This window comes from Cucumis sativus, chromosome 3 (genome assembly GCF_000004075.3).
Source record: "Cucumis sativus cultivar 9930 chromosome 3, Cucumber_9930_V3, whole genome shotgun sequence".
Lineage (NCBI taxonomy): Eukaryota > Viridiplantae > Streptophyta > Magnoliopsida > Cucurbitales > Cucurbitaceae > Cucumis > Cucumis sativus.
Window position 1 is genome coordinate 7967568 of NC_026657.2, and position 27379 is coordinate 7994946.

General features: G+C 35.2%; 4 protein-coding genes and 1 non-coding gene across 10 annotated transcripts; 3 read left to right on the forward strand and 2 right to left on the reverse strand.

Annotated features, from left to right (window-relative positions):
* Positions 1-373: 373 nt before the first annotated feature.
* Positions 374-5486, reverse strand: LOC101216047 (probable tRNA N6-adenosine threonylcarbamoyltransferase, mitochondrial). 3 transcript variants are annotated; one of them, XM_011652491.2, is made up of 13 exons: positions 5158-5485; positions 5002-5046; positions 4561-4635; positions 4369-4465; positions 3925-4015; positions 3692-3741; positions 2781-2971; positions 2549-2634; positions 2016-2091; positions 1857-1940; positions 1611-1725; positions 1160-1248; positions 374-832 (listed from the first exon to the last, which is right to left on the reverse strand). In XM_011652491.2, the coding sequence occupies exons 1-13, from the start codon at positions 5482-5484 to the stop codon at positions 698-700; spliced, it is 1461 nt and encodes a 486-aa protein (XP_011650793.2). In that variant the 5' UTR covers position 5485; the 3' UTR covers positions 374-697. The 3 variants fall into 3 exon arrangements, 1 of the variants encoding a protein (XP_011650793.2); XR_004215576.1 differs by having other exon boundaries at positions 773-832; positions 1160-1280; positions 5158-5486; XR_004215577.1 differs by having other exon boundaries at positions 812-832; positions 1160-1381; positions 5158-5486.
* Positions 5487-6314: 828 nt separating this feature from the next.
* LOC101216535 (hypothetical protein) lies at positions 6315-12484 on the forward strand. 3 transcript variants are annotated; one of them, XR_004215316.1, is made up of 5 exons: positions 6317-8112; positions 8959-9148; positions 9931-10066; positions 11782-11988; positions 12066-12484. XR_004215316.1 is itself a non-coding variant. In XM_031882742.1 (4 exons), the coding sequence occupies exons 1-3, from the start codon at positions 6493-6495 to the stop codon at positions 10056-10058; spliced, it is 1938 nt and encodes a 645-aa protein (XP_031738602.1). In that variant the 5' UTR covers positions 6315-6492; the 3' UTR covers positions 10059-10066; positions 12066-12484. The 3 variants fall into 3 exon arrangements, 1 of the variants encoding a protein (XP_031738602.1); XR_004215317.1 differs by having other exon boundaries at positions 11782-11975; XM_031882742.1 differs by lacking the exon at positions 11782-11988 and having other exon boundaries at positions 6315-8112.
* A 1978-nt stretch (positions 12485-14462) lies between these two features.
* Positions 14463-17795, forward strand: LOC101216772 (protein GRAVITROPIC IN THE LIGHT 1). Of its 2 annotated transcripts, none has more exons than XM_004133877.3 (3): positions 14463-14711; positions 15705-15755; positions 16247-17795. In XM_004133877.3, the coding sequence occupies exon 3, from the start codon at positions 16255-16257 to the stop codon at positions 17521-17523; it is 1269 nt and encodes a 422-aa protein (XP_004133925.1). In that variant the 5' UTR covers positions 14463-14711; positions 15705-15755; positions 16247-16254; the 3' UTR covers positions 17524-17795. The 2 variants fall into 2 exon arrangements, with proteins under 2 accessions (XP_004133925.1, XP_004133927.1); XM_004133879.3 differs by having other exon boundaries at positions 14555-14711; positions 16193-17795.
* Positions 17796-18214: 419 nt separating this feature from the next.
* On the forward strand, positions 18215-18287 carry TRNAE-CUC. Its single transcript has one exon. It is a non-coding gene; the product is annotated as a tRNA-Glu (tRNA).
* A 947-nt stretch (positions 18288-19234) lies between these two features.
* LOC101217322 (methionine aminopeptidase 1A) lies at positions 19235-27335 on the reverse strand. The gene is made up of 16 exons (XM_004133880.3): positions 27132-27335; positions 25178-25228; positions 24546-24731; positions 23756-23831; positions 23233-23280; positions 23107-23151; positions 22749-22848; positions 22110-22161; positions 21986-22027; positions 21787-21848; positions 21605-21703; positions 21066-21139; positions 20885-20954; positions 20626-20691; positions 20459-20547; positions 19235-19685 (listed from the first exon to the last, which is right to left on the reverse strand). Exons 1-16 carry the CDS (start codon positions 27203-27205, stop codon positions 19611-19613), a joined length of 1209 nt encoding a protein of 402 aa, XP_004133928.1. The 5' UTR covers positions 27206-27335; the 3' UTR covers positions 19235-19610.
* Positions 27336-27379: the final 44 nt, after the last annotated feature.

A 27379-nucleotide genomic window follows, 5' to 3' on the forward strand; every position in this document is an offset into this window, starting at 1 on the left:
CCTTGACCCTTTGATATATCAACCCCTCCTTTACAGCAATGTGAATTGTCAAGAATGACAATGGGACGAAGCAGGGTCGGAGATGCACTCTCCCTCGTCTCTTCATCATTCTTCGTCCGAAGATTGGGTTCCGAGAAGAGAAAATTCCCACTTTTTATTTTTTAAATATTTTTTATTTACTAAGTTAAATTTTAGTATTTTGTATTGAAATTGTAAATATGCTAGGTAACAAATTAGTATTATTATTGTTTTATTTATCTAAATTTACAATTAATACATAACATGTCAATATTTGTTACAAAATAACTGTCTAAAACATCCACTTCAAAGATCTAAGGTGACAAATGATCCAAATTTTAAAAGAAAAAAAAAATGTGAAAAAAGGTCTCTGTTTTTCTTTTATAAATGAGAATATGATACAAACTGTAACAAATATAAGAGTCTTCTTAGTTGTAAGTATGATACAGGTGAATCACTACATAATGCAACATATCGATGGCATATCTCATGAAACCAACCAAAATCTCCCAATAAGTTAACAGAAGGCATTGAGCATTGGAAGTTCCGCATTGATGGCCCGGGTGCTTCATCGAGCTCCTGATATGATTCCATTTGTTGTCTAAGAAGTCGCACATGGAAGAAGAGATGCAAAAGAATGCAAATTCCTTTTGTTGGAATTTGGGAACTGAAGCTACAGCTACTGTTGTTGCTGTAGAGATGCTTGGATGATAGACGTAAGTGATGGATGGATTCGGGCTGTTCTTAGTGAGCGAGCTGCACTCCTTCCCTCGGTGTATTCTTCTCCTAATGGCCATCTCGGTCGCACGTCATACTGGGAACAAAATGTAAACTTGAGAAGGATCGAAAAACCAGAAAATAAAAGGAGGATACTGTCATCATAAACTAGAATATTCTACAGGCTCTTCAAATCATTTTGGACAACATAATTGTATCCATAACTTCAGAAGGGGCTGACGTCAAACTGACGCAAACGTTCTAACTCGAGACCAGCTCGCCTGACACCCCATGGGCTTGTATTATTCTTTTTATACGCTCAAAAGCAGAGGCAGAACCCAAACATTTGATAGCTTCATCAACTAACTTGTTTCTATTTAATTCAAGGGGCAGAGGGATTACAGATGAGGGATTAGAACCATACCATTGTATCTTCAGGTTCATCAGCTGGTGGAGGAGGATCAAATCTCCCTATGCGAAAATGCTCGAGGCCCGTCCAAGCCACCATTACACCTTTGCCAACACAATTAAAAGTAAATGGGTTCCTATGGCGTGAAACAAATATGAATACCATATAGTGTATGAATTTATTTAAATAAGCTTGCACCAGGAATGATCAGCAAAGCCGTTGTATATTAAGATTCTTCTGCATAAGAAATCGCTACTTTATTTAGGAAAGCTCTATAATTCTCTCACAAACACATCAACTAGCACACTTGGAGCTCAAAAAGAAATCACGAGCATCAATTATTTTCAAATGATAATTGGTCAACCTACAGTTTGATGTCTCAGGTTCAGGTTCTGAACTGTTTATTAATTTAGTAGACACAAACATATCCACAATTTAACATCAAGTTGAGCTAAAGAAATTATACCATTATCAGTGCAGAGACTGGGAGGAGGGCAGACAAGCTGCAGGCCCTTCTTCCTGACAACCGCCATAAGTTGAGCCCTAACATACTTATTTGATGCAACACCTCCTGAGACAACCTGCATAGGCAGAACATAAGAGAATTCCTCACTTCAACTATGTGTGCAGCTCACTGGCAAGAAAATGTAAATGTAAGATGAAAGAATCATGAGATATAAAGGAACAAAAGAAGTTTTTCGTCTCATTTTACCAAATGTCTTATGGATGGTTCAATCTTCAACGCCCATTCAATTGCTCGTTCACATTTGTCCTCTAGATGTAGCACTGCAACACGCTGCAATGAATTTCAAATGGATCAGTTGATGTAACAATATAAATTTAGTCCATACAGTTACAGACTGATGGATACCTGAAAGGAGGCAGCTATATCAGCCCTTACACTTCTGTCTTGGATGCTTGCAGACGACAGAGGAATTTTTGTGTCACTGCACACGGCATGTACATTCATCAAATGACTCAGAAAATAAATTAAAACAGCAACTTTCAACCCATCAAAAGTCTCTTCAATAAGCTTCTCAGACATAACCATCAACCCAGTTCCTAGCAATCAGACGAAACTGTAGATATGGAAACAAACTACGCAAGACAGAAAACCCAATTGCTCAGATATTACATGTGAAATTAAAACCATGGGTTATTTAAATTCCGATAGAGATATCAAAACTTCAAATCTAATAGACCTTTAATCTTGCAATACAATAAATATTAACTATGCCTGACCCTTTTTTACATATATGGATTTTCATTTTTCTGTATATTATACTTGCTGGTGATTTTGTTATTAGAAAGGATGAATAAGATAATAAGATAACAAAAAAATATTTAGAAAATCAGTTTCCTTTATAAAAATTGTAAGTATGCACATTCCAGATAAATACACACATGTTTCGGGATTCAATAGCCAGCCTGACTTGGGTCTTCAGCCCCGCATAGGAGAAGTTGCAATCTTTATGTTGCTTCATTGGAGTCTAAAGAAAGAAATATTTGAAGAACTTAATGTACACTCTAACATAGAAATGTATGGTTATAAAATGTTTCTCATGTTTATGCACCACCTACACGATAAAAACAGGCATATGCAATGACGAACAACATAATGAGTTTGAAGACTTACAGAAAACTTTATTGACTTTGGATCCCCCTCTCTGGCAAGCTCCTCTATAGCCGGCCCACCACTCTTCCTCAGATCAAGACCAAGCCATTTGGCAGTCTTGTCATACGCCTCCCCAATGGCATCGTCTATTGTTGTTCCAAGTTGTATGTATTGGCCAAGATCTTGTGCGAGAACAAGTAAATTGTGTCCCCCTAGAATGTATGACATTTAATTTTTCATTCTTTAAAATCTTTGTCAAAACTCAAAAGCTCGAATGCAAGCAACCGAAACCATTTTGAGTCATCCTAATAACACGTTCAAGAGGACCCAATAATTAACTTCTCAATGAATAGCTAATAGAATAAACTGATATGATGACACGGACAAAGTTTAACCCTAAAGCCATGAAAAAGATCCAGTTTTCCTTTTTCTCTCCATCGTGGCTGATTAAAAATAAAGTATGAGTTTGTCGTCTTTTTCAAGCGTCCCATCCATGAATCATTGAAAATTACAGCACAAGTTCTATTCATGAAAAGTTGAAGTTCAACCCAGATAGAAAAATCAACAATCAGAACCGTAGGCTCTGTTGCTAAAGAATTGTGAAAATAGTTCAAATAATGTGCTGAGATGGTAATGACAGAGCTCGACCATTTAAATTTAATGCTATCAAAAAAGAGAACTAATCTTAACAACTATGAAAAGATAACCTCTTGCAAGCATTTCATAATTGGATTTGGAGATGTATAAAATTATAAAAGTCTCTAAAATTTTGAAACTAAAAGTTGGAAACAATCAAGTAGTTTAAAAAATCACTCTGTATCCTTTCTATTTTTGACACATCTAGACACAGGAAACGTAAACACAACTTGTATCTATGTAATGAAGATGAAGGAAGAATGCAGGGGAAGGAAAATAAGAATACAAATTTTTACCAGAAATGAGCAGTGCCATGAAAGGAAATTGCAGTTCCCGTTCAACTAATCTACAGAATGAAGAATAATGTTTTAATAAGAAGAGTAGAGTGTCCAACCAGAAAGTACAAACGAAATCAAATATTCATCCTCTAGTAAACACCATCAAATAGTTTCCTTTGAAAAATCTTTCACAGATTAACAAATATAAGCTGACCCAGATGTAACTTGCATTTTTAATTTGTTATACATACCTAGCTACCAGAGCATGAGCTTCCATGTGATGCACCCCAACAATTGGTAGACTAGAGCTACCAGCAATTTTTCGTGCCTTCTGCACTCCAACTGCATTTCAATTGCATGGTGAATGGGTCCGAAGGATCTCCAATTAAAAATAAATTTTCACTTGAATAATTAAAGATAGAAAAAGAAGCCAAATTGATTGTGAACTTATACGTAGTGTAGAGAACAGTGCGTCTTTCTATAACTAAAAGCCTAAGAACAATTTTCCTGTACACATAAGCATTAAAACATAAATCTAAACCTTTCTTTTTACAGAAATCTACAGCTTAGGTGTCTGTTGAACAGTGACTGATAACGAGATAAAACAACGGCTTTCAATTAGCGGAAAGATGTCCACATAGTAGACAGAGTACAACTTAGGACTTAAACCATAAGGAGGGATCCTGCAAAATTACCACGGAGGCAGAGGCTCAAACCAGGGCCAATGGTCACAGCAACTGCAGATAAATCCCTTTCTGTTAAGTTAGCCTTTTCCATTGTTTCCTGCACCACCTGAAGTTGACAGACGAAAAATAACCGAAGCCAATGTAAGAGTGGATGAAAAGGATGCTGAAATTGGAGTATTTAGTATACCTTGCAATCATAACCTTGTCAATCACTTGTGCGTGCGCTTCTTCTGCCATTTTAGGAGCAACGCCTCCATAGCGAGCAAGCAGCTCTGCCTTGATGTGGCATTATAAATTTAGACCAAAAAGTTGAATTCTTAACCAAATTCTAAAAGCAACAAAAGTTCTTAAAAATTACTTCTTTTTTTTTTTTTCCGGAAACATTGGTAATGAATAGATAACAAACACAAGGGGTAGTTACAGGCTTGATTTTCAAAAACTGAAAACCAAAGAAGTTGGTTATTACATTTTTGTAAGTTGTATATTTAGTCTAACTTTCTGAACAGATATTAACCAACGCGTTTCAACACAAACTCGAACCTCGTCCCGCTGACTAACGTATAATGAAACCTAACATTACAAATGTGCAAGAAATCCTGGGAATAAAGAGAAATTCATTGGTTTTAGCTTAAAGACAAAAACCTGAGAAGCTATAACTTGGCTAAGGATTTCGCCATTGCCCTTCACCTAAAATCGTCAATTAAAAAAAAAAAAAAAAACCAAAATTAACATCAACAAACAGTAAAAAAACACTCGCTCGAAAGCACGTGAATTAAAAGCAATGTGACTCGAGCTTACAATGGCAGCGGCGGTATCATCGCAGCTCGTTTCAATGCCGAGAACAATCAAATCATCGTCTTGTGGCCTTGAAATCTGAGTGTGAAATCCAGCAGAGCTTGTGATTTTCAAAGCAGAAAATCGGGGAGTTGAAGCATTAGATGAGAGACCTGGTCCAATCCAATCGGTTCGTAATAACTTGTGGAAGTGCAAAACTTTGAAGGTAGTAAGCGCGTAAGGAAGTGAAGGTTTTGGGATAAGGTTTAAGCGGGAAAGTGTGGAAGAAAACGCCATTCCCACGGAGCAGCAGCAGCGATGCTGAAGGGCCTCAATGGTGGATGAAGACATGTATTCAATTTCTATTTTTATGTTTTATTTTTTAATTTATTTTAATTATAAAATTTGGACAAATCACAAATAGTGATGTCATTTCTAAAAATAAAAATATGATGTTTCAAATTAAAATTGAAAAAAAATATATTGTTTGATGGATTTTTAGTATTTTGATCCTGACTATTAGATTAAATTAAATATTATTATTTAAACGATAAACACTAAAAATTGACTTAATTTAGCTTAAATGTTATATAAAATTTTAATACAACTTATTGAGTTTATAAGCTATGTTTATAGATAAACAAATCAAAACACATAAAACTCACTTGATAACTCGAGAAGGTTTTACTCAAAAACAAGTTTGTGGATCATAAAATACTATAGAACTTATTTAATTGTTTACAAAAATTGTCGAATCAAATCCCGAACCCAACGTTCAAACGAAATAAACTTCTTTATCTTATTCTTTGATGTCTGTTTCTATCTCATTCATCTTGCTTTATTGACTTGAATTTTTTTTCATTAACATCTCCTTCAAGTTTGTTTCCTTTATTCCAAATGCATCAAATATGCAATTTTCTTCTTTTGCTTTTCCCCTTTTGTCCTCCATCTCTCACTTTTTGGACGAAGAAGCATCTTGTTTGAGGGTGAACATTACAAGAAGATGTATCATACAATTTCAACAAGTATTTAAATTGAGTTATTTAATGTTAAAATTGATCCAAGTAAATCTTAAATTTTGCTACGAGTAAATCAATTCAATTGCTTAACTTACATTTCAACCTATCAAAAGAGAAGAGGTTGGATTTCAAATCACCAAAGTAGAGAAAAAAATCTTTAAATTTCGAATAAATCTAACAAACCATATTCCATGCTAAAGTATTGAACTTTCACCAATGCGTAGGCGCGGGTAAAACGAACCGAACCAACTCCAAATTTTTGCTGGAAGGATCATGACAAACATGAAGCTTACTTCAAATTTCAGGAGAAAGATGCACAAATTTTAGTCCACAGAGAACGATGCCTTCGTTGCTTCCTTCTGCAAGGTTCTTCAACTTCTGGAACCCACCTGCCCCTCCCATTTCCCTTTTTTCTCTTTCCCCTTCCTCTTCAACCACAGTCTCACTTCACAGTCACAGAATCCTCTCATTATCCGCCATGGCTATGTCCTTCTCTTCTTCCACTTCCACTCCCAAAACCCACCTCGAACAAGACGATCAAAACCTCTCACAAGTACTCAAATACCACTCCCAAACCAAACATGGCTTCTCCAACTACGCCAGAGGCCCCCATGGCCTCGATTGGGCCAATCAGCCCAACCCCTTCCGCCGCTACATCTCTGCTCCTCTTCTTCCTCTTTCCCATTTCCCAATTCTCAACCAAACCGCCGCATCTGATGATGAAACCCATGAAGCTTCTCTGTATGATTCTCTGTTCGTCTCGTTGCCTCCTCCAAAACCCGTCTGTAAAGCTACAATTTCTCAATTCTTCTATGATTCTTTGGCTCTTTCTGCTTGGAAATCTACTGGGTTTTCGACATGGTCGCTGAGAGTTAATCCCAGTAGCGGGAATTTGCATCCAACTGAAGCGTATTTGATTGCTCCGCCTGTAACCTCGCTCTCGGATTATGGTTTTGTTGCGCATTATGCTCCTAAAGAGCACGCTTTGGAGATTAGAACTCAAATCCCACCTGGGTTTTTCTCTAAATTCTTCCCTGAGAACAGTTTTCTTATTGGGTTGTCGTCGATTTTCTGGCGGGAAGCTTGGAAGTACGGCGAGCGAGCGTTTCGGTATTGTAATCATGATGTCGGTCACGCCATTGCGGCGGTTGCCATGGCTGCCGCAGGACTTGGGTGGGATGTGAAGGTTCTTGATGGACTGGGTTATGCTGATTTGAAGAAGCTCATGGGGCTACACACTTTTCCTGAGTTTGAAATTCCGTCGCAGCCGGTGAAGGGTTCGTTTCCGGTGATTGAATTCGAGCATCCTGATTGTGTGCTTGCTGTTTTCCCTTCTGGCACTGCTGACTTTTCCATGAATTATGAGGAATTAAGCTCTGCAGTATTGAAATTCAGTGAGTTAGACTGGAAAGGAAAGCCGAATTTGCTCAGCAAACAGCACATTTGCTGGGACATAATTTACAGAACGGCCATGGCCGTTGAGAAGCCACTAACAGGGGAAAGTGGATCTTTAGTTGAGCCATTTCAGAGCAGTGGGGTTCTTGGTGAACGTCCATACAAGGGCTTTACTTGGAGGGAAGTTGTGAGGAAGCGCAGGAGCGCAGTGGACATGGATGGTGTTACAACAATGGCGAGAGATACATTTTATCAGATTCTACTCCATTGTGTGCCTTCAGGTTCTATAGAAGGGGAGAGGCAAAGGAGAGAATTGGCACTGCCGTTTCGTGCACTTCCATGGGACGCTGAAGTTCATGCTGCTCTGTTCGTTCATAGAGTGGTGGGCTTGCCACAGGGTTTGTACTTTTTGGTGAGAAACGAAGATCATTTCGATGAGCTGAAGAAAGCAACCAATCCAGATTTCAAGTGGGTGAAACCTGATGGTTGTCCCAGCAGTCTCCCTCTGTATGAACTACGGAGAGGCAATTATCAGACACTTTCCAAGCGACTGTCATGTCATCAGGTTGGTTTATCTTCATTTCCATTGCCTATTTAGTGAATGTTTTTGCCAGTTTTGTTGAGACGTAGTATGCATTCAACGTCTACCTGAACTAAACTTCTTACAAAAATTGTCGAGCCATGTTGAAAAAGCCCTGTTGGTTCCCTAATAGGTTGTACCTGACATACACATAAAGAGAAACTATCAATTTCACATGAGATAATACTCGTGTCTTGAGTCCACCGGTAGATTTGCTAGATAGATATCTGGACAAGCAACTAATCAAAATAAATTTTCGATAGTGGACAACCAAACTCAATAATATCTGTACAACTTAAATTATGGGTACAGACTGTCACCTCACTAGCCGCAGCAAGCGGTTGCGCAACTGTTGAATTTTCATTCTATGTTTCCTGCACCATCCTAGTCTTAAACTCTTAAGTGGTCATTCCAGTACCCTTCTGAATATTCTTTGCTAGTTAGGAAGTATGCTTGCAGATGTAGATGGAATATTCCTGTCCAACCACCTATTTAATGATGAGATTCAAAAAATTTAACCCAAGTATGGAATATTGCAGCTGGAGACGTTATTAGTTATGGTAATCTACGTTGCTTTTGCTACAGAAACCTGGTTTTTTCCTTCATTTTGGATATTTCCACCTTCACAATGTAACCAAATTGTCGTCATTTTGTATGTTGCTTATTTTAGCTGTCACATTATTTTGTTTGAAAAATTCTTTGTCTAAGAACATACACACCAGGTCAGTTACAATGAACATTATTGTGGCACACTAATGCATCGATAAACAAATCATTGTCAACTTAATTTTGTCTTTATAGTTTAGCTAGATATGATCCTTTTCCATACAGGACATTGCCAGTGATGGGTGTTTCAGCTTGGGAATGATTGCTCACTACGAGCCTACGTTACGTGAAAAAGGGGTTCACATGTATCCTCGACTCTTCTGGGAGACTGGAGTTATTGGGCAGGTGTTGTACCTTGAAGCGCATGCTGTCGATATATCTGCAACTGGAATTGGTTGCTTCTTTGATGATCCCGGTAAGATAAATGTTGTAATTCTACTGACATGCTGAAATTTATCATTCTTGTACATTTACGAAATTGGAAACATATATGCATAGTACAGTAACAAGTAGTTCAAATATAATAACAGATTGAAGAGATGGAGTATGATAACAGATTGGAGGGATCAGGATAAGATAAATAAAGACACATCTTTTCCTGATTTTATTTCTGTTGTTTATCTTGACACGCCATATGCCATGGATTAGAGCCAAACTTGCGGTGGTTAAGGATTCATCAATTGACATGAATTGCTATACATTGTTGTGACTGGAGGGTCCTTTCCTGCTTTACACTATTCTAGCATGCAATTTGTGTAGGAATACTAGTCCAGAAGGCAAAAACCAGTTGGTTGACACCCAAAAAGACAGTCATAGAATAGTAATCATAGACTATGCTATAAAGTAAGACTGAAAAAAGTGAGATGGTGGGTTACAGCGTAAGTTGAGAATAGGAAAAACATGAAGCACAAGCACAAACATTTAATCCAAAGCTAAAATGATGGGGGGGAGGGGGCGCATTTAGATGAAGCTCCAAGAACTTGAACAGGCTCTAAGTCTTTCAGGCATCAACTTGGCCGAGAGAAATTTACTGCTTCCATAGATAATAATTTTAGTGATATCAAGTTATTTAGACCCATAGGCGATGTACTATGATGAATACCTTTCAAACTTCTGACATCGTGTCTTGTGAAAAGTTGATAAGTGTATGTTATGCACTCATTCCTCAATCCCTCCTCTATTTTCTTTGTTTTGCAGTACATGAAGCGCTTGGGTTGAAAGGATCAAACTTCCAGAGTCTATATCATTTCACTGTGGGAGGTCCTGTCTTGGACAAACGAATAATGAGCCTACCAGCGTATCCTGGCCCCAACGTGGATTCTTAGACTGCAAGGTTATTCTCTATCATTGTATAATATCTCAAGGCCTAGGCTTCCGTCCTCATAAGCAGAGTCATTTCACAAAAGGGAAAGCTATTTGCTTCTTCCGATAATAAAAGCAAACTACTTCTGCAGATAACTAATATTCCCCATTATTCTAGGTTAGGATGAGGTGTAAAGATTTAAATAATGGTCAATCTAGAAAATCACTTGATCAGGAGCTGCTTCATTCTACTGTAGATTCTTGTCTTCCATCGACATGAGTGCCATTGTTTCTGATAATGTAGAAACTTATTTCACACACAAATACACTCCTTAGAAGTTGGATCATATGTGCTCTACTTTTCCTTCCAAGTATATATCAAATGTATTTTATTATAAGAAACCTTTCACAAGTTGCCATATTTGAAGTCATTCGTGCATTTATTCTATAAGGATCCGTTCAGTGTAGTTTTCAAATATTTTTTTAATAACAAGCCTATTCCTTAATGATAAAAGTTTTTATATAGGAGAGAACCAAGAAATCTCCTTAATTTACAATGGAAAAAAAAAATACAGAAAAAACTCCCCAGTTCACCACAAAACTCCTTGGAAAAGATATGGCAGGAGACTGCCAGAAAAAGAATAAAGCCTGGCGGTGAGTTAAAAGCCAAAACCATTGGTTCTTTTATTAATTCTTAAAGTAATTGGTACAAGAAGGGAGTCTTACCTTTAATCATACTGGTTAGGTTGTAGGATAATGGGCTTAAGTTACACAAATACTTCCAAGAGTAAGTAATCTACCCTCCTCCTCCTCCTAACCAATGACCTAACGAATATACATTACTACGATTCCCATTAATATTCCTACGTCAGGGAGGGGAGCCATATCAATGTACATTTAGGTTGGCACTTAGGCTATGTGTGGGTGGAAGGGCTTGGTCACAAAAAGGTTACTACCCTACCAACTAATACTTAAAACTAAACAAAATAAAACCAAGTTAATTACAGTCATACCTGGAAATGATCCTACATCAAGATCCCACCTGTCCACCTCTTTATAAATTCTAAATTTGTCTGGGAAGCACTCCTCTAAATTCCGTTTTGCCCAAACGGGAAAATAAGGAATGAGACAAGTTGCTCCGTTAAAGGAACTTTCGTTTATCCACTGGGGCTCACTGAGCACTTTACTTTTCTTTATAGCTTGTTCTGATAAATGTGTCATTAGGAGAATCCCACATCTGAAGAGGAGAGTCCAATCTATTACCATCTGAACCGCTGTAATCAGACCATCCCTTCATGTATGATAAACATGTGCAGTTGATCGTTTCTTTTAAGATGTTTCCTGCATTACATCTGAAGCCAGGACAACATAGTGATGGCTTAAGTTGTTGCTATTTTTTTTGTAGTACAAAATAGAGAACACATAAACAGATTTGATAGGTACATAAATGTCAGTAGAATGCTACTTCACTTCATTGAAGAATAAAAGTGATTTGGTCTCCTGTCTGCATAATTAAAGACAATTTTAAATGTTCCGTTCTTGACCATCATGAATAGTAAAGTACTACTGTTATTGGTTATAAATTATCAATCCATTGTAAGATGCCTATTCTGAGGTGAACTATCCAATATGAATTAATAATCCCACCATATAGATTTTGATTAGACTGCTTGGCTTCTTCTTCTTGGTTCTCATTTAATTTTATTTTATTTCACCCTAATTGTGGTATGTTTGTGACTTCTGAAGGCCTAGAAAGACTAGCATGCTAAAATTAATTGTAGATGTTTTTTCCCTCTCCCACGGAGAATAAACTTCAATGATCTTAAGAGGCCATCTTGAATCAAGCTTTGAGAACTTTCAAAAAACACACTCCAACTTCTTTCAAGATCGAAACCAAGCATTCTACTGCCTGAGACAAGACAAAATGGTTGATGCATTATGTTAGTAATGCAAGTACGTCCTTCTTTTCAATATATTAAATTTGTATTGCCACTTTCTGAATCTTTACTATCTCCATTATTATGATGCAGTAACATCATTTTGAGTTTCATAGAAACCCAAGTCATTGGAGAAGGGGGATGAAGAATCCGGCCAAGCCAAGAAATTAAAAAGGACACTCTTGAAGAGAGTGATCACAATAGTCTTCACAAAGAATACACTCAAACGGTAAGAACGGAGTCATCCCTAAATAATCTCTCAATATACTTCCTCCAATGGAAAATTTTCTGCCTGAGTGTCAAAATTTCCAGGAAAAAAGGACAAAGACAGTACTATTTCACAGAATCCTAGCTCGATTTTTAAAATGCAAAACTCAGCTTGTATTGTAAGTTGACTCTCATCTCATGATTCATATATTTTCTGTATAGATCTTTCCTACATACTAGACATTATTTCTCTACTTATGACTTATAATTCTCTTGATGATGGCACTCTTCAAAATTCATCATTATGTTTTCGCTTGTATTCTACTGCAAGTTCTACTTTTCCATCCGCCACAAGAAAGCTTCTTCGTGGGATTTCGCTAATTATTACCATTAAAAACTCATATTTCTCTACGGATGGAGCAGAACAATTAATCAAAATTCAACTAAGACGTAAGGTTCGGAAGTAAACGAATTAAGAAAGAGAAAATTTGGGCAACTCCCTATACATTTGGAGCATTTGTTCTTGGAGTGTGTTCTTCTACTTCCGCCATGGCGGGCGATTCTTTCCTCCAGCCAACGCTGGCGGAGCTTCCATTCTTCTTGGACTCCATATTCTCCATAGTCCCAAAACCAAAAGATTCTTTCTTAATCGTTTACATAACTTTTAGTGTTAGAAATTCTAAATTTAGCGGATAAATAAATGTTGAATAAATAAAGATGCATTAATTAATGATCAAAATAATTACTATACGTAATCCTAACTTTAAAGTAAAGTTCAAATCTCTAATTGTATATTATACGAATTTAGTCTAAAATGTAACTCAATTACATCCTATTTGTTCCAACTAAATAAAAACTTTGAATTTACTCTTCCATTCTTCTAAATTTTTTAAACACTATTTTCATCCACAAATTTAGATATTTTAATTTTATTTATAAAAAAAAACATCAATCCGAAATCCGATTCTAAATAAACTTTGTAGTTGAATACAACTGTTTCTTTTCGACCGCTTTACATTAATCTTCCTTTTGTGTCGTAAATGGATTTCTAACTTCAAGTATGGTTAGGAGTTGGATGATTTTTTTTCGATGTTAATTCTAAACTTTTTTAGATCTCAAATAAACATGTCACTAGCTTACTGATTACTTAAATTATTTCAAATCTTACTTTTGAAGGTTAGAAACAAATACCAATTTAAGAAATGTTGATGATTCTGTTTTCTTTTATAAAATGTTAACTATATATATATATATTATAATTGAAATTCAAAATGTCCATGTGATCTTAGATGGGAATAATTTTCTTCCATACATATTTTATTTGTCTTCTCTGACATTTCTAGTTAGACATTGTAAATAGAGATGAGATGTTAACAAATAAAATATAAGAAAGCATATGGTATTTTTTTAATAATAATAAAAGGCATGTGGTAATAATGATGAATAGTTTTGAAAATGTAACCCAAAGGACTCTATGGTAAATAACAAATAATCAAAGTTTGTTTCATGTAAAATTCAACATGTAAGGTACCAACTCATGAAGGGATCTCTCCTTTTTAGACCAACCAACATGGGAGGTGAATTTTTTTTTAAATTAAATATCTATGTTAAGCGTTTTACGCCTTTGAGTCCTATGACGACGGTGGAAGATCCAACTTTCAACCTCTAGAGAGGAAGATCGTTCCAATTATGTAACAGTTCATTTTCTTTGCAACATGGGTAATCTATATTTTTTCTTGTTTAAGCAATTGTTACGATTCCAAATCTATTTATCTTTTAAATTTTTACAATATTGGTAGTGATAGGTATCAACAAATAATTATAAATGTCCAACATAGTCTAATATTACTATTTAAATCAAATTTTCTTCGAATAACAACATTAAATTAATTTTTTGGACATTTTCAAATATAATGAAATAAACTAAAATATTTATATAACAAAATTTTGGATTATATCAGTGATAGACATTGATAAACTCACTGATAAAAACATATTAATGTTTATTAGAATATAAAATTTTGTTATATTTTATAAATATTTTTTAAAATTTGTCATTTTTTACACTTTTTAAAGAAAAATTATATCAGATGACAAAAACAATTAGAAAAAAACCGTTCATATACATACATTTTGCATTAGACGACTATTAAATTTTAAATTTACTATTTTTCTAATTTAAAAAATGGAATGACATCGATTTTATTGTAAAAAAAATATTTATTTTTTTTTCCATTTTTGTAAGCTCCACGAAAAATTGATTAGTAATTTAAAAAAGAAAAACTAATTGTTTTGGGATATTAAAAATTTGTGACGCGTTATGAGTGGAAAGAGAATTTTTAGAAGTTCTCGAAAAGAAGACAAAGCTAAAAGACGAAAATATCCTTCATCGTTGCCTTTCTTTCTTTCCTTTTTCTTTACCAAGCGGAAGGGCACAAAAAGGGAGACCTTTCACCCTCCGCCTGCTTCCTCCTTTCAATTCTTCACATTTTCCTTAACTTTCCGGCGACTTTTCCGGCCACTCCAAACTCTGTAAGCCTTTTTTTCTTTACTCTCCACCTCTCGAAACTCTTCTGCCTCATCGCTGCATGGAGTTCCCCATCTTCTATTTTTACTTTGCTTTTCTTTGATGTGTTTGATTCAACTGTTAAGTTGAATTCATGAGTCTCTTGAGATTTAGGGTTTTTCGAAGTCGTTTGAAATGTTGAATTTTGTTCTCTGTTCTTGTTCCTATGTTCTGCAGGGCTAATGAATTAGTTATATATTTGGTTTCCGAAAGATTGGTGGTAATGCTAATTCTGGGTTAGTTTGTGTAATGATTGATTGGGAACTGGAAATTTTAGCTCAAATGTCAAACTTCACAGTTTCAGGAAATATGCTTTGAGGTTTGTTTTACCCGTGGGAGATATCGTATGTCATAGGAGATCTACACTATTATTCACTAGATCAGTGAGAATGTATATGCTACAATTACATTTTCTGAACTTCTACTTTGGAAATGTATGGAAAGAAGAGGCTTTGGGAGCTGATTGCGGCACTGGGACAATCAAGCAATTGTGCTAACTTTTTCACCACAACCCAGTTTACTTTTCTCCTCTTGCAAAGGAAATTTTGTGAAATAGATGATCAAGCCATTACACTATTTGTCTGTTAAGAGTTTATTTTGGGTCCTTGTCTGTACTATTTAATGGTCTAGTGAATATCTTGGGAACTGGTATGATTAAGCGAATTGGGGTTAATATGGCAAGGAACCAACCTTGCAAACGTGAATGTTTGCTAATGTTGCTTCTTGTTGCTTTCAACCTTTTTCCTTGACATGATACAGATCTCCGTTTCACCTCTGATCAAAAGGCTTGATTTAAGATTGTCATTAATTGCTATATGACCAACTGAATCGATCGGTTTATTAAGGAATATGCTCTAATACTATTTATTCTGGAACTCACCATAAAATGCATCCTGATTCTCACATATGAATCAGAAGATTTTTCTTCCTCATAATGATTTCTCTGCTTCTGTATGTAGGTGGAAGCTTATTGTGTTTGCCGGAGTACCCAAATGATGCCAATTCTGTAGGTAGGTTGATCATGCCCTTCTTTTCTTTCCAATATTCATGCAAGTTTCCTTATTGTGTAAAAAGTTAAATCAGCAGGTCGGATGTGGCTGAGAAAGGTGCTTTATGACTTTTACTATTGGTCTCTAACATTTCTAAAACTCCCATGGTACAGTAGGCATATAAAGCGATGGTTTACTGATGTAGCATTTTATGAAACCTTAATGTATGATTTAGCATATGCGTAGCACATAAAATGTAGGCTGCACTGTTTTTGAGACATCTTCAAGAAGGGACAAAATATTTTTATTTCTTGCTCGAAGTTCTTTCATCACAGTGCGGATACAAAAAAAAAATTCATCTACACCTCCAGGAAACACAAGTATTCTTATGTTCATTCTATCTGGACCTCCCTGTTATTTCCCAGTAGATGTCATGTACACTGCTTTGGAGATTGCAGGTGGATGATATTGGTGCTCTATTTGAAGGAAGTTTATTGTATTCCCATTTTCAGAAGTAGCTATGCTATTGACTGAAGCAAAAGATAACCAACTCCGTGAGAGCAATAACCAGAAGGTTCACCCACAACCCATGGAAGAGGCAATGAACCAGAAACCCGAAGCTATGGAAGCCCTTATATCAAAGCTTTTTGTCAACATCTCTTCTCTTAAGTCTGCTTATATCCAGCTCCAAGGTGCTCATACACCCTATGATCCTGAAAAAATTCAAGCCGCAGACAAACTTGTAATTTCTGAGCTGAAGAAACTATCTGAGCTCAAACACTTTTATCGAGAAAACAACCCCAAACCAGTATGTGTTTCACCACAGGACTCACGGCTAGCTGCGGAGATTCAAGAACAACAAAGCCTTCTGAAAACCTATGAGGTTATGGTCAAGAAATTTCAGTCTGAAATTCAGAACAAAGATTCTGAGATTCTTCAGTTGCAGCAGCAGATTGAAGAGGCAAACCAGAAGAAAGTAAAACTCGAAAAGAACCTCAAGCTTCGAGGGCTATCAATGAAAGAATCAGAAGGTTCTGCAGATGAAAGCGGAAATTTCCATGTGGACTTGACCCCTGATCTGTTTATATCAGTCGTGGAAGGCGCTTTTAAGGCCATTCATGATTTTTCCAAGCCTTTGATTAACATGATGAAAGCAGCTGGCTGGGACCTGGATGCTGCTGCTAACTCAGTTGAACCGAACGTGGTCTATGCAAAAAGAGCTCACAAGAAATATGCATTTGAGTCCCACATATGCCAGAGAATGTTTTGTGGCTTTCAGCATGAAACTTTCTCAATCAAAGTAGACGATGTTGCACTCACAAAAGAGGATTTCTTCCGGCAATTTATTTCATTGAAGGACATGGATCCATTAGACATGCTAGGCCAAAACCCAGATTCCATTTTTGGTAAATTTTGTAGAAGCAAATACCTACTAGTGGTTCACCCAAAGATGGAGGCCTCATTCTTTGGAAATTTAGATCAGAGAAATCATGTGGCAGGTGGTGGACATCCTAGAACCCCTTTCTACCAAGTTTTTCTTAAATTGGCGAAGGCAATCTGGCTCCTACACAGGTTGGCTTATTCTTTTGATCCAAGTGTAAAGGTATTTCAGGTTAAAAGAGGGAACGAATTCTCCGACGTATATATGGATAGCGTGGTAAAGAATTTGATTATAGACGAAAGCGACCTGAAACCAAAAGTTGGCCTGATGGTCATGCCAGGTTTCCTGATCGGAGGAACGATAATTCAGAGTCGAGTCTATCTCTCAGGTGTCAAGGTGGCTGAATAAACAAACATGTCGAGCAAGTCGTGCATCAAACTGAAAAGAATTTAGGCCTTTATGTATTTGTTTAATACAGATTTTCTCTGTTTGTTGTAATATATAGGGCTTCAATTTTTCTGTTCTCTTGTTGTTGGGTTGTCTGGTGAAAAGAACTCTTAGTCAGCTTTGTCCCTCTCCCTCAAGGTTTCTACCTGCTTGTATTATGTAATGTATTCGTGCTAAAAAAAACAGAAAAATTTAAATTTACTAGGCTATGTTCAAAATAGCTTTGAATTTTATGTTTGGTTTCAAATTTATCAACAACGTTCCCATAAAACAACAGATTAGAACTTCCTATATTTTCTGGATTTAGACATAGTACGTGCAATCCATAGGAAAGACACAATCGAATATAAATAGATAAAAGATAATAAGAGCAAATATTAAAAATATCCAAATAGAAAATTCCAAGTCTTCATGAACATGTAATATCATGATGAAAACTAACAATATTTACGATATTGAATGTTAGCTATGAGAAGATAGAACACTTTTAAAGAATAACAATGTCCTTACATTAATTATCAAAATTAACATAACTCAAATACTTTTACACTATTAACCTTAACATCAAACCGATGCCCTCATCTCAAACGTATTTCTGAAAGAAAAAAGCTTAAATACTTTTTAAAGTAATTGTAGAATGTAAAGAACAACTTCCGTTGTAGTCTAGTTGGTTAGGATACTCGGCTCTCACCCGAGAGACCCGGGTTCAAGTCCCGGCAACGGAATTATTTTTTTCCATTTGAAAAATAAAGAAGACGACGTCGTTTTCAAGCTGTAAAGAAATAAAACCGTATACGAAAAATAAGTTTGATTCTAATTTAAAATTTGAATTTGTGGATTTGAAAATGCAATAATATACTCAAATTTGCAATTTTTGAAAACAGAATCTAAAAAGAAAATAAATCACGGACGAAGGGAGACTATATTTCCTATCTAATATGGTGGGCAGCCAAAATTTATTGTTTATGTCAATAACCATTTTTAAAAAGCTTTGTATATGTTACCTTACTACAAGTTTGAGAAAAAAAATAAGAAAATTATTTTAAATAAAAAAAACCTTTGAAAATATTTAAAAATATAGTCAAACATTATAATCTATATCATAAATCACGATAATTGAAATCTATATCATAAATCATGATAATTGAGATAGAGTATTTGACTTATCGTAGATAAACGATGATATTATATTATATTTTATAAATATTTTATTTCATTTTACTGTATTTAAAAGTGGTCTTAAAATCTACCTTTTTAGTTTTCGAACTTTAATAAATAAGTACATTCGATTTTTAAATATTTAAAATATATCTAGATAGAGTTTAAAAAAAAGATACATTTAGTTCAAAAGTTACGATTTTAATCCAAAGTTTTTAAAAATTAGCTAAAAGAATTCTCTAATTACGAACAATAGTCCATCAAAATGCTTACAAAATATAACAAAATTTTATATCTCATTACTTTAACATTGATAAATTATAATTTAAAATTTTAGTAAATTTGAAAATATTTAAACTTACACTAATTTCTATTTTAGATTTCTCCTCTAAAATTATTTATTTTGAAGACAAGGACCAAATCCTCCCCCATAATAAGGTAGTTCTAATTCTTCCTAAATGTTTTTATACAAATCTTTGAACAATTTTCAAACTCATACTGAACAGATTATGAATAATTAAAAGCATCTATATATGTAGATCTCAAAAGAAAATAGAACTTCAGAATCAAACAGTCAACATTACAAACAAAGTTGAACTTCGAAGTTAGTGTGTGGTATGTAGAAGATAATTGGGGGGTGGTGCTTGATGGGCATTAAAATTATCAACTTGACTTCATCATCCTCAACCGCAACCTCAACTCACTAATATAAATTAAACACAAATTAGTTCAAGAATATTACATCGATTTGGCATTATTGTGTTCTGTTTCCAAGCTTCTGAGAAATGTGTGAAATGAGAATTTTAGTGTTTCTGAATCTGAGGCCAAAAATGGGGTGCTTCAAGATTATGATTTTCTTGCATTTGTTTCCTTTTTGATTGTTGATTGTATCAGTTCAGCCATGGAAAGACCTTAGGAGATGTCGGAAGCCGAGCTGTGAGGACTTCAACTCCAGTTTCTGTTACCTGCATGACACAAAATTAGACAACATTTTACATTAGAGGTCCAAGCTAGAAAAATAAAAGATTGACAAAACTGACAAAACCATGTCGGTTAGAAGTGTATTTGTTGGTCAGTTTGGAAACTAGTCCGTTAGTTTAGTTTGAATTGATTCTAATTGTTCTAGGCAACTTGAAAACGTTCTAACTGACCTACTGACACACTACACATCACTTTACTGCCTATTAGGTGGTGTTTTGGCCCACCAACTTCATAAATTGATGTTAAATAACTCAACTCCACCTCCAACCGTGTTCACTTTTGACGTTTACGTGCTTATCAAAGAGATGCATCTATCCCTCTTTCTCTCTTCCCACCTTGAATATTTCCTACCTCTAAGATTAAACAACTCTCCACCCCAAACATAAACTTTCTAACTCTAAACTTTAGAATTCAACTCAACACTCAAACACCCCTTGAAAAATGAAGAGATTGAAAAAAAACGGTTCCTAAAGGTATAGAACCTAACAAAGATAGCCTTGTGGATGTGCTTTACAACAAACAGTTCTCCAGTGTTTTCTCCGTGACCATGCTAATTTCCTTCAGAAAATAATGCGTACCATGCTACTAATTACACCAAGTCCGGGGGATACAGTTATTTCAAAAGAGGTTACAAAAACGCCTTCTAGTTAGGCATGAGTTGTCAAAGTGATGGGATGTTCATTAGTTGATTTTAGCTAGACCATTAGTTTCAAGATAGCAATATTGGTAGGATAGTGCAAGGGATATTCATCGTTACCAAGAGGGTGTGTTCAAACTGAGCACTTCGTTTGCCATCAGCAGTAACAGCAGTCCATCCATCAGGCCACATCCGATCACGCCATACGCCTGGGCTTGATAAATTATAATTTAACGAGAAAAAGAGAGATAACACGTGCAGGAATCAAAGATTGAGTAAACATGTACCTGCGTTGATCATTGGTTCGATGGTAAAGGTCTGCCCTGCTTTCATCACACCAACTGCTTTGTTTCCTGTGGCCAGGACATCATCGAGAGTAAGATTTGACAGAGGATGAGCAAGAGGCAGAAACATATCATTTCTAATATTTGTCGTTTCTCTCTAGATTCCAAACTCAACAATGAAAGAAGACGCTGGGGAACAGCCACATTTTTCCCTTGGAAACATATACATTGGGAGGGGGGAACCTACTTCACCTAAACTTACTTCCATAATGGGGAATATTAGGGGCACAATGAAAGAGCTCTCCAATGCCATGCCCACAATATGACCTGACCTAATTGTATATAGAGACAGAGAGAAAGTAAAACAATTATACAAATATTTAATAATCTAGTAGAACAAGAAGTGATTATGATTTCTGTAGGAAACTGAAATTAGACATTACCACAGACAAGCCTGACATTGAAGCATGACGGTTAATAACTTCTCCAACATCACGGAATCTGACTCCAGGTTTCACTGATGATGATAGGAAACAATCCAGAACAGAGATTTTTGTTACATATCAAACAATATTGATAAATAATAATAAAACTAAAATTAAGTCACAAAAGGATTATAATATTTATATCACAGCAACATAATGCATTCAAACCTACTCTTAACAATCCGACCTAATTTTGACTTTTCTTATGATGGTGGATATTAGCTCAAAAGGAAGACCTAAGAATGGATACAATCACACAAACTTTTAAGTAGGACCAACACAGGAAAAAGCAACATATTGCACATTTGTTTCCATAGAAGGCAAAAAATAACTCTATCTGTGAATCAACAGAATTCAGCAGATTCTAAAACTTCGTGTATTTTTTCAGCTCTAGAAAACTGTTGAACAGATGGGTAAGAAATTACAGTCCAGCTATTAAAATGTAAATTTATAGTCTAGATTTTCAATAAAATAGATGAAAGAGGAAATACACATACCCATGGCTATAGCTTTCTCCAAGCACTCATAAGTACACTGGACTAAACGTCGGGACTCTTCATCAACTTCTCCAACGAAATATGTCTCATTGAGATCACCTGCATTTCAACTTTCAAGTCAGCAATTAGCAGAAAAAAGCAGTTCTTAGGGTCAATTAAAATTGATAAATTACATTTCTTACCATGATACCCTTTATAGCACACGGTCACATCCACATTTACAATATCACCATCCTCTAGTTTCCTGAAACAATCAAAGCAAATATTCACAAAACGCTTACCTAATCAAATTATCAACATATTTAAAATTCAATACATGAAGACAGATTCAGCAATAGGAGATGTATTGCAACCACATTAATGAGAGATTAAAACACATACCGTGCATCAGGAATGCCATGACAAATCACTTCATTAACAGAACTGCAAAGAGAAACAAACTGCAATTTCAAAAAATGCATCTAAAAATAAAATTTAAGAAAATTATACAAAAATTAGTGCATACGTGCAGCAAGACTTGGGAAAGAAATGATAATTGAGTGGAGATGGATATCCACCTGAAACAATATATGAAAAAAAAAATTAGTAACCACGATTCCCAGGCAAACGACTTTTTCCCCATCTCTTTTGAATTGTAAATAACCTACTCTGGTAAAAATAAATCTCACAATAAACTGGCACTTTGAAATATCAAAATTTAATAAAAGAAAATAAGAGAGAATTCAAATGAAAGCAAAAGAGAAGAAACCAAAATAAATCCTTGACAAAAGAAGCAACAACACGACAATCATCCGTTTCCTGACCAGTGGAAAGGAAGAAAATGGCTGCTCTCTCATATCATGGAAACTCCTAAAGATTAATTATTGAATAGTTAGTTTCCATGAAAAGAATCAAATCGAGGGTTGCAAGAAGCACCACTATAAATAGTGATCAGTTGTTTTTTCAAGTAATCATGTTCCATCAATTCACACGAACCTCAACTAAAAATTACATGAAACAACCACCTAACCCAAATTCAAAGGAAATTTGGTGTATTTTAGGGGCCACCATAATTATGAACTTGGCTCTTTAAACAACTAGACCAACTAATGGAAGTACTTGATAATAATAATTGCAGAGCAAACATGTCTGTTGTTTCTAATACCTGCAGCAATCGTTGCGTCATGAACCACACGGTCAATTTCATCAGTAGTTATACCTGGCCGAATCACTCTAGCAGCTGCATCTAAAACTTCCCTTGAAATCTGAAAATTAATTCATTTAATCACCAGCGAGATTCTTAAAGCATAAATATAAAAGTATGAATGAAAGAAACTTAGATGTATAAATGTAAACATATGAATGTTAGAAACTTAGCTTCATCTGGAATTTTTTATAAAATTTTGAAACAAGATGCATACTGACTATAAATAAATGTCACCAGATTGTTCATAAAAATAAACTGATGTTATGAAGCAAAGAGAATCAACTTTGCATTAGAATTGAAGAGAAATCAGACATACCCTGCCAACCTCCCTCATTTTTTCAATCTGATCGGGTGTTTTGATCTTCAAAAGAGAAAAACATATGGTTAGTCAAGTAACTAAAAGTTTAGAAAAACTAGTAATAGCTAAGAAACAGAAGCATACCTCAACAACATGTTGGAAGTCACTATTTGGCTCAATTTTTGGAATTCCCTGAAAGTTTAGAGAAAAGGAGAGGTAAATCATTCACTACAATCATTGTGGAAATTGAAACAGAAACAGCATTTATACATGATGGGTCACTCGATAAAAGCTGGATAATATAGCAGCATATCTACTTTTAAGTTTTAAGGACACAAATCTCCAAGATCTGCAACCAATACTGTTACCCACATCTCAACCCTCTTACCAATCAAGGAAGAATGGATGAAGAACAACGAAATTTGACAAAGATTTTGTTAATTAAGCTATTACTAATATTAGTAGGTAAAAGGATGTTCCTTTTCTGGAAGAAAATAAATGTAACAATTGAAATATACAAAAAGTTAAGCCCAAAATTATAATCCAGCAGTTAGAAAAATACTGTTAATTGGCTAAGATCATAGGAATAGGAAAATAACAAAGTCTTTTTGAACAAAATTAAAGGTCCACTTGGACTAAATGCACAGCAAAAATTATTCAAACTCACATCATCTGCCCAATCTGGCCGATCGATGTGAGGAGGTACTTCGCACTTGCTTGATATGGGATATGGCCTCAGAGTCCTGCAAAATAACAGAGGGCATAAATGCATCCAATGCTTCACACAAAAAATATTTCACATGTTGAATTTGAACTTGATGTCTAATTTGTTAAAGCTATCTCAAAATCTCTAGTAAAGGACACTGAACAGCAATGGGAAAACAGACTCAGTGTCTTCTACTATGAAGTTCTTTTAGGGTAGGGAACCTCCCACGAATTTTAAGTCAAAGGTACAAACAATTTACAGGAACATAGTTTTTCAGAAGAAAGATCAATAAGATGGGTTTCACCATTAAAATGCCATAAAGTTTAGATTTTCTTCAAAGCACCACATGCTGGATGCTAATGGTCTCATGATACACATTTACAAGTCAGCCAAGAGTTCTACTCTGTTACTGTAAATTTTGCAACAAGAAAGAAAGATACTATATAAGTAAACAAAGCCTATTGAAAAAAAAAGGTAAGTTTTCTCTCTTTCCCCTCCCTCCTCTCTCCTCTCTCCTCCAGTAAACAAAGCCTATTGTTTTTTTTAAAATAATAATAAATAGATAAATAAAATATTATTGGCTAGCTTGCAATGAGGAAATCAGATGGAGGAATATAAAAGGAAACCAAGATACCCACTGGGCATCACAAAAAAATCTTATCCAATTAAAGAAAGGATGACGTGAGTGGTCAACGAGGACATGATAGATAGAATGAATACACAGGGGCAAGATAAAAGCCTCGATGCTTACCCTGTCCAATCAAAATGGGGTAGCTTTGGTGTTCTTGCCTGTCCTTTCTTCAAGCAATATAACCAACCTTCGTTTGCAAGATCTGAATTCTGTTCCCCAGAATTACCAGTCCCTATTGAGGACAGTTTTGCTTTTAAATGTACTGCTTTGTGAGTGCTCCAAGAGGCCTTGAAACAATCCTGAGAACTGTTGAGATAGGAAACTTCATAAATAAATCAACATGATTTCAACGCTTAACAAATACTTTATCCAAACCATCAAAGAGCCATCTAATATAGATACAATATGATGCAAATTAAGTGATTCTTCATTTTCTACTATTGATAAATCAGTAACCTTGGGTGTACTAATTAAACACAAAGAATCTTAACATATTAGAAAATTTAGGTTTAAGTTTCAATGTTATACAATTACATGTCCAAGTTCTAATGTATGTCAAGATATATGTCAGACTTCTAATTAACAAGTTCTCAAACTCACAAGACGTAAGCATATAAGCTTCACTAATAGTTTCTTCAACCCACTTCATTCATATTACATGCTAATCAACATATTTTTAAGAAAAACCAAAGAATAAAAGGTTGCAATGCTTGATTGATCTAACTAATAAGTAGTTGGCTGTGACCACAAACCAGAAAGCAGCATTCTCACGAGGAAGCTTCAGATCCATACACTTTGGACACCTAAACACAAAGTAAGTTAATCAGAAAGAATGGTATTAATAAAAAGGTTAAATAGTTACCATAGAATATGTGGACTAAAATTTTAAACACAAACAAGTCACACAGAGTATCCCTGAACTCCCAACAATTTTTCTACCTTTTAAAGAACATATAGTGTCTCTTATGATTTCAGGCAACTACTTATATCATTGAATTACTGTTGAAACACTAACCCTAATGTACTTATTGCTTTTTTTTAAAAGAAGACGAGCTTCTTTATTATTAATAACTCAACGTACAAGAGAGCTATACAATGAGAATAATAGGGAAGCCAAGAAATGGAGACAGAGAGAGAGGATCAGTAGATGCACCCGGACAATGTACTTATTGCTACCATCACACTTCTCATTTACACTTTGTTTAGACAGAATAATGATCAATCACCAGATAATCAGAACTTATAAATGAAATGCCATTTTTGCTTCAAAGTACTATTATAACCCAAATGCTGTGCTGCCTTTCACCTGCACCTATGCTCTACTGATCAGCCGTCCTCCTAGTTCAACATTGTTTGAAGCAACCTTTGGTTGGAAATCCCTTCGAGGAGCTGTGAAATAATGCACTTACATGCCTTTTCTAGTTCAACATTCTCTTCTTTGTCTTCTTCTTTTGACATTTAGAACCATAGTCTAATTGTTAATCAAGAGTCTTATTCCTTTTTTGGATCAAAACAAAAGAGATTATGCCTCCTGCCTCTCACCTCCCGCCTCCCCAAGGCACATCATGTCATAAAGTGATAGGAAAAACAATATCACTTCATCATATGTATCTAACTCCAATACACCACGAATTGAAATTTTAGCGCAATATTTTACTTTAACCACAACGTCTAGAGAAATGTTGATGGAAAATATTTAAATTAACATCAATTCTAATTGGAATGCGGTTGAAAATCATTCTTAATATATTTATACAAGTGGCTACTGATAGATATGAATTTTCTAAAATAATTGTTACGTTTTGCAGTACTTTATTTACTTTTTATCAAAATTCTTGTTAAAATTCTGAGGCTACTGATAGACATGAATTTTATTTACTTACTTTATTTATTCAAGTGGCGATTGATAGACATGAATTTTCTAAAATAATTGTTACGTTTTGCAATACTTTATTTACTTTTTATCAAAATTCTTGTTAAATTTCTGAGGCTCGATCCCCTGTTTTTCAAGAGAACAATGCACAAAACCGCTTTTAGCCTTTCAAACCATTGATTGGCACAGATATTCAAAAGAGTATAATTACCAAAAGAAGAGAAAAGAGAACACCATAAAAATCATTATTTCCTAAAGAATATCATAATCCACCCAAATATCATGTAAAACGCTTCAATAACTTTCCAAACAAATTCTCAATATAGGGCTTTTAAAAACATTGCTCATTAGTTTTAAAATCAAACAACTACCACCACCCATTGGTTTTAAACTTCCAAAATACAAAGCAACTATAACTCGTTTTACAAAAAGAATAAACTTCTGAATATCATGCGGCAACTATACAAGGGAGCTCTTAAAATAGAATGGCAAGAATGGCCTACACGATTCAACATATGCGCTATCAAAATCACAAGTCAAAAACACCTAAACCATGACTTCCAGCTTCATTCATACCAATCCGAGATTCTGATTTCGCCCAAGAATCCCAAATTAAATTTTTTCAAAAAAAAAAACAACAACAACAATAAACTTCCCAAGGCAATAACATTTTTCCAAGTCCACAAGCTCAAACTAAGCAGCTAAAAATCCATCAAAAACAAAAGAAACCCAAAAGGAACTCAAATTCCATCGACATTCAAGAACCAAGATGAACATGGGAACTACGACGACAGCTGAAAAAGTTCAAAAGAAAAGATAAAAAAAACACATACTGAAGATGGGAAGGTTTGCCGCATCTGGCACAAGTTAAGGTAACAGTTTCGGCCGTATCGGAACCACCGGCCATTGAACCAGTAACGGAAACGATCCTCCTCCGTCCTCTTCCGCCGCCGGCAAGAAATATGTATCAATAACTTTCAATTAATCGAACAGAGCGATTGAAAAGTATAGAGAATGCCTTGAAAGAAAGGGAAAAAACAACTCATAGACCCTGTTTTCGTGTGCTCAAGGCTAAAATATT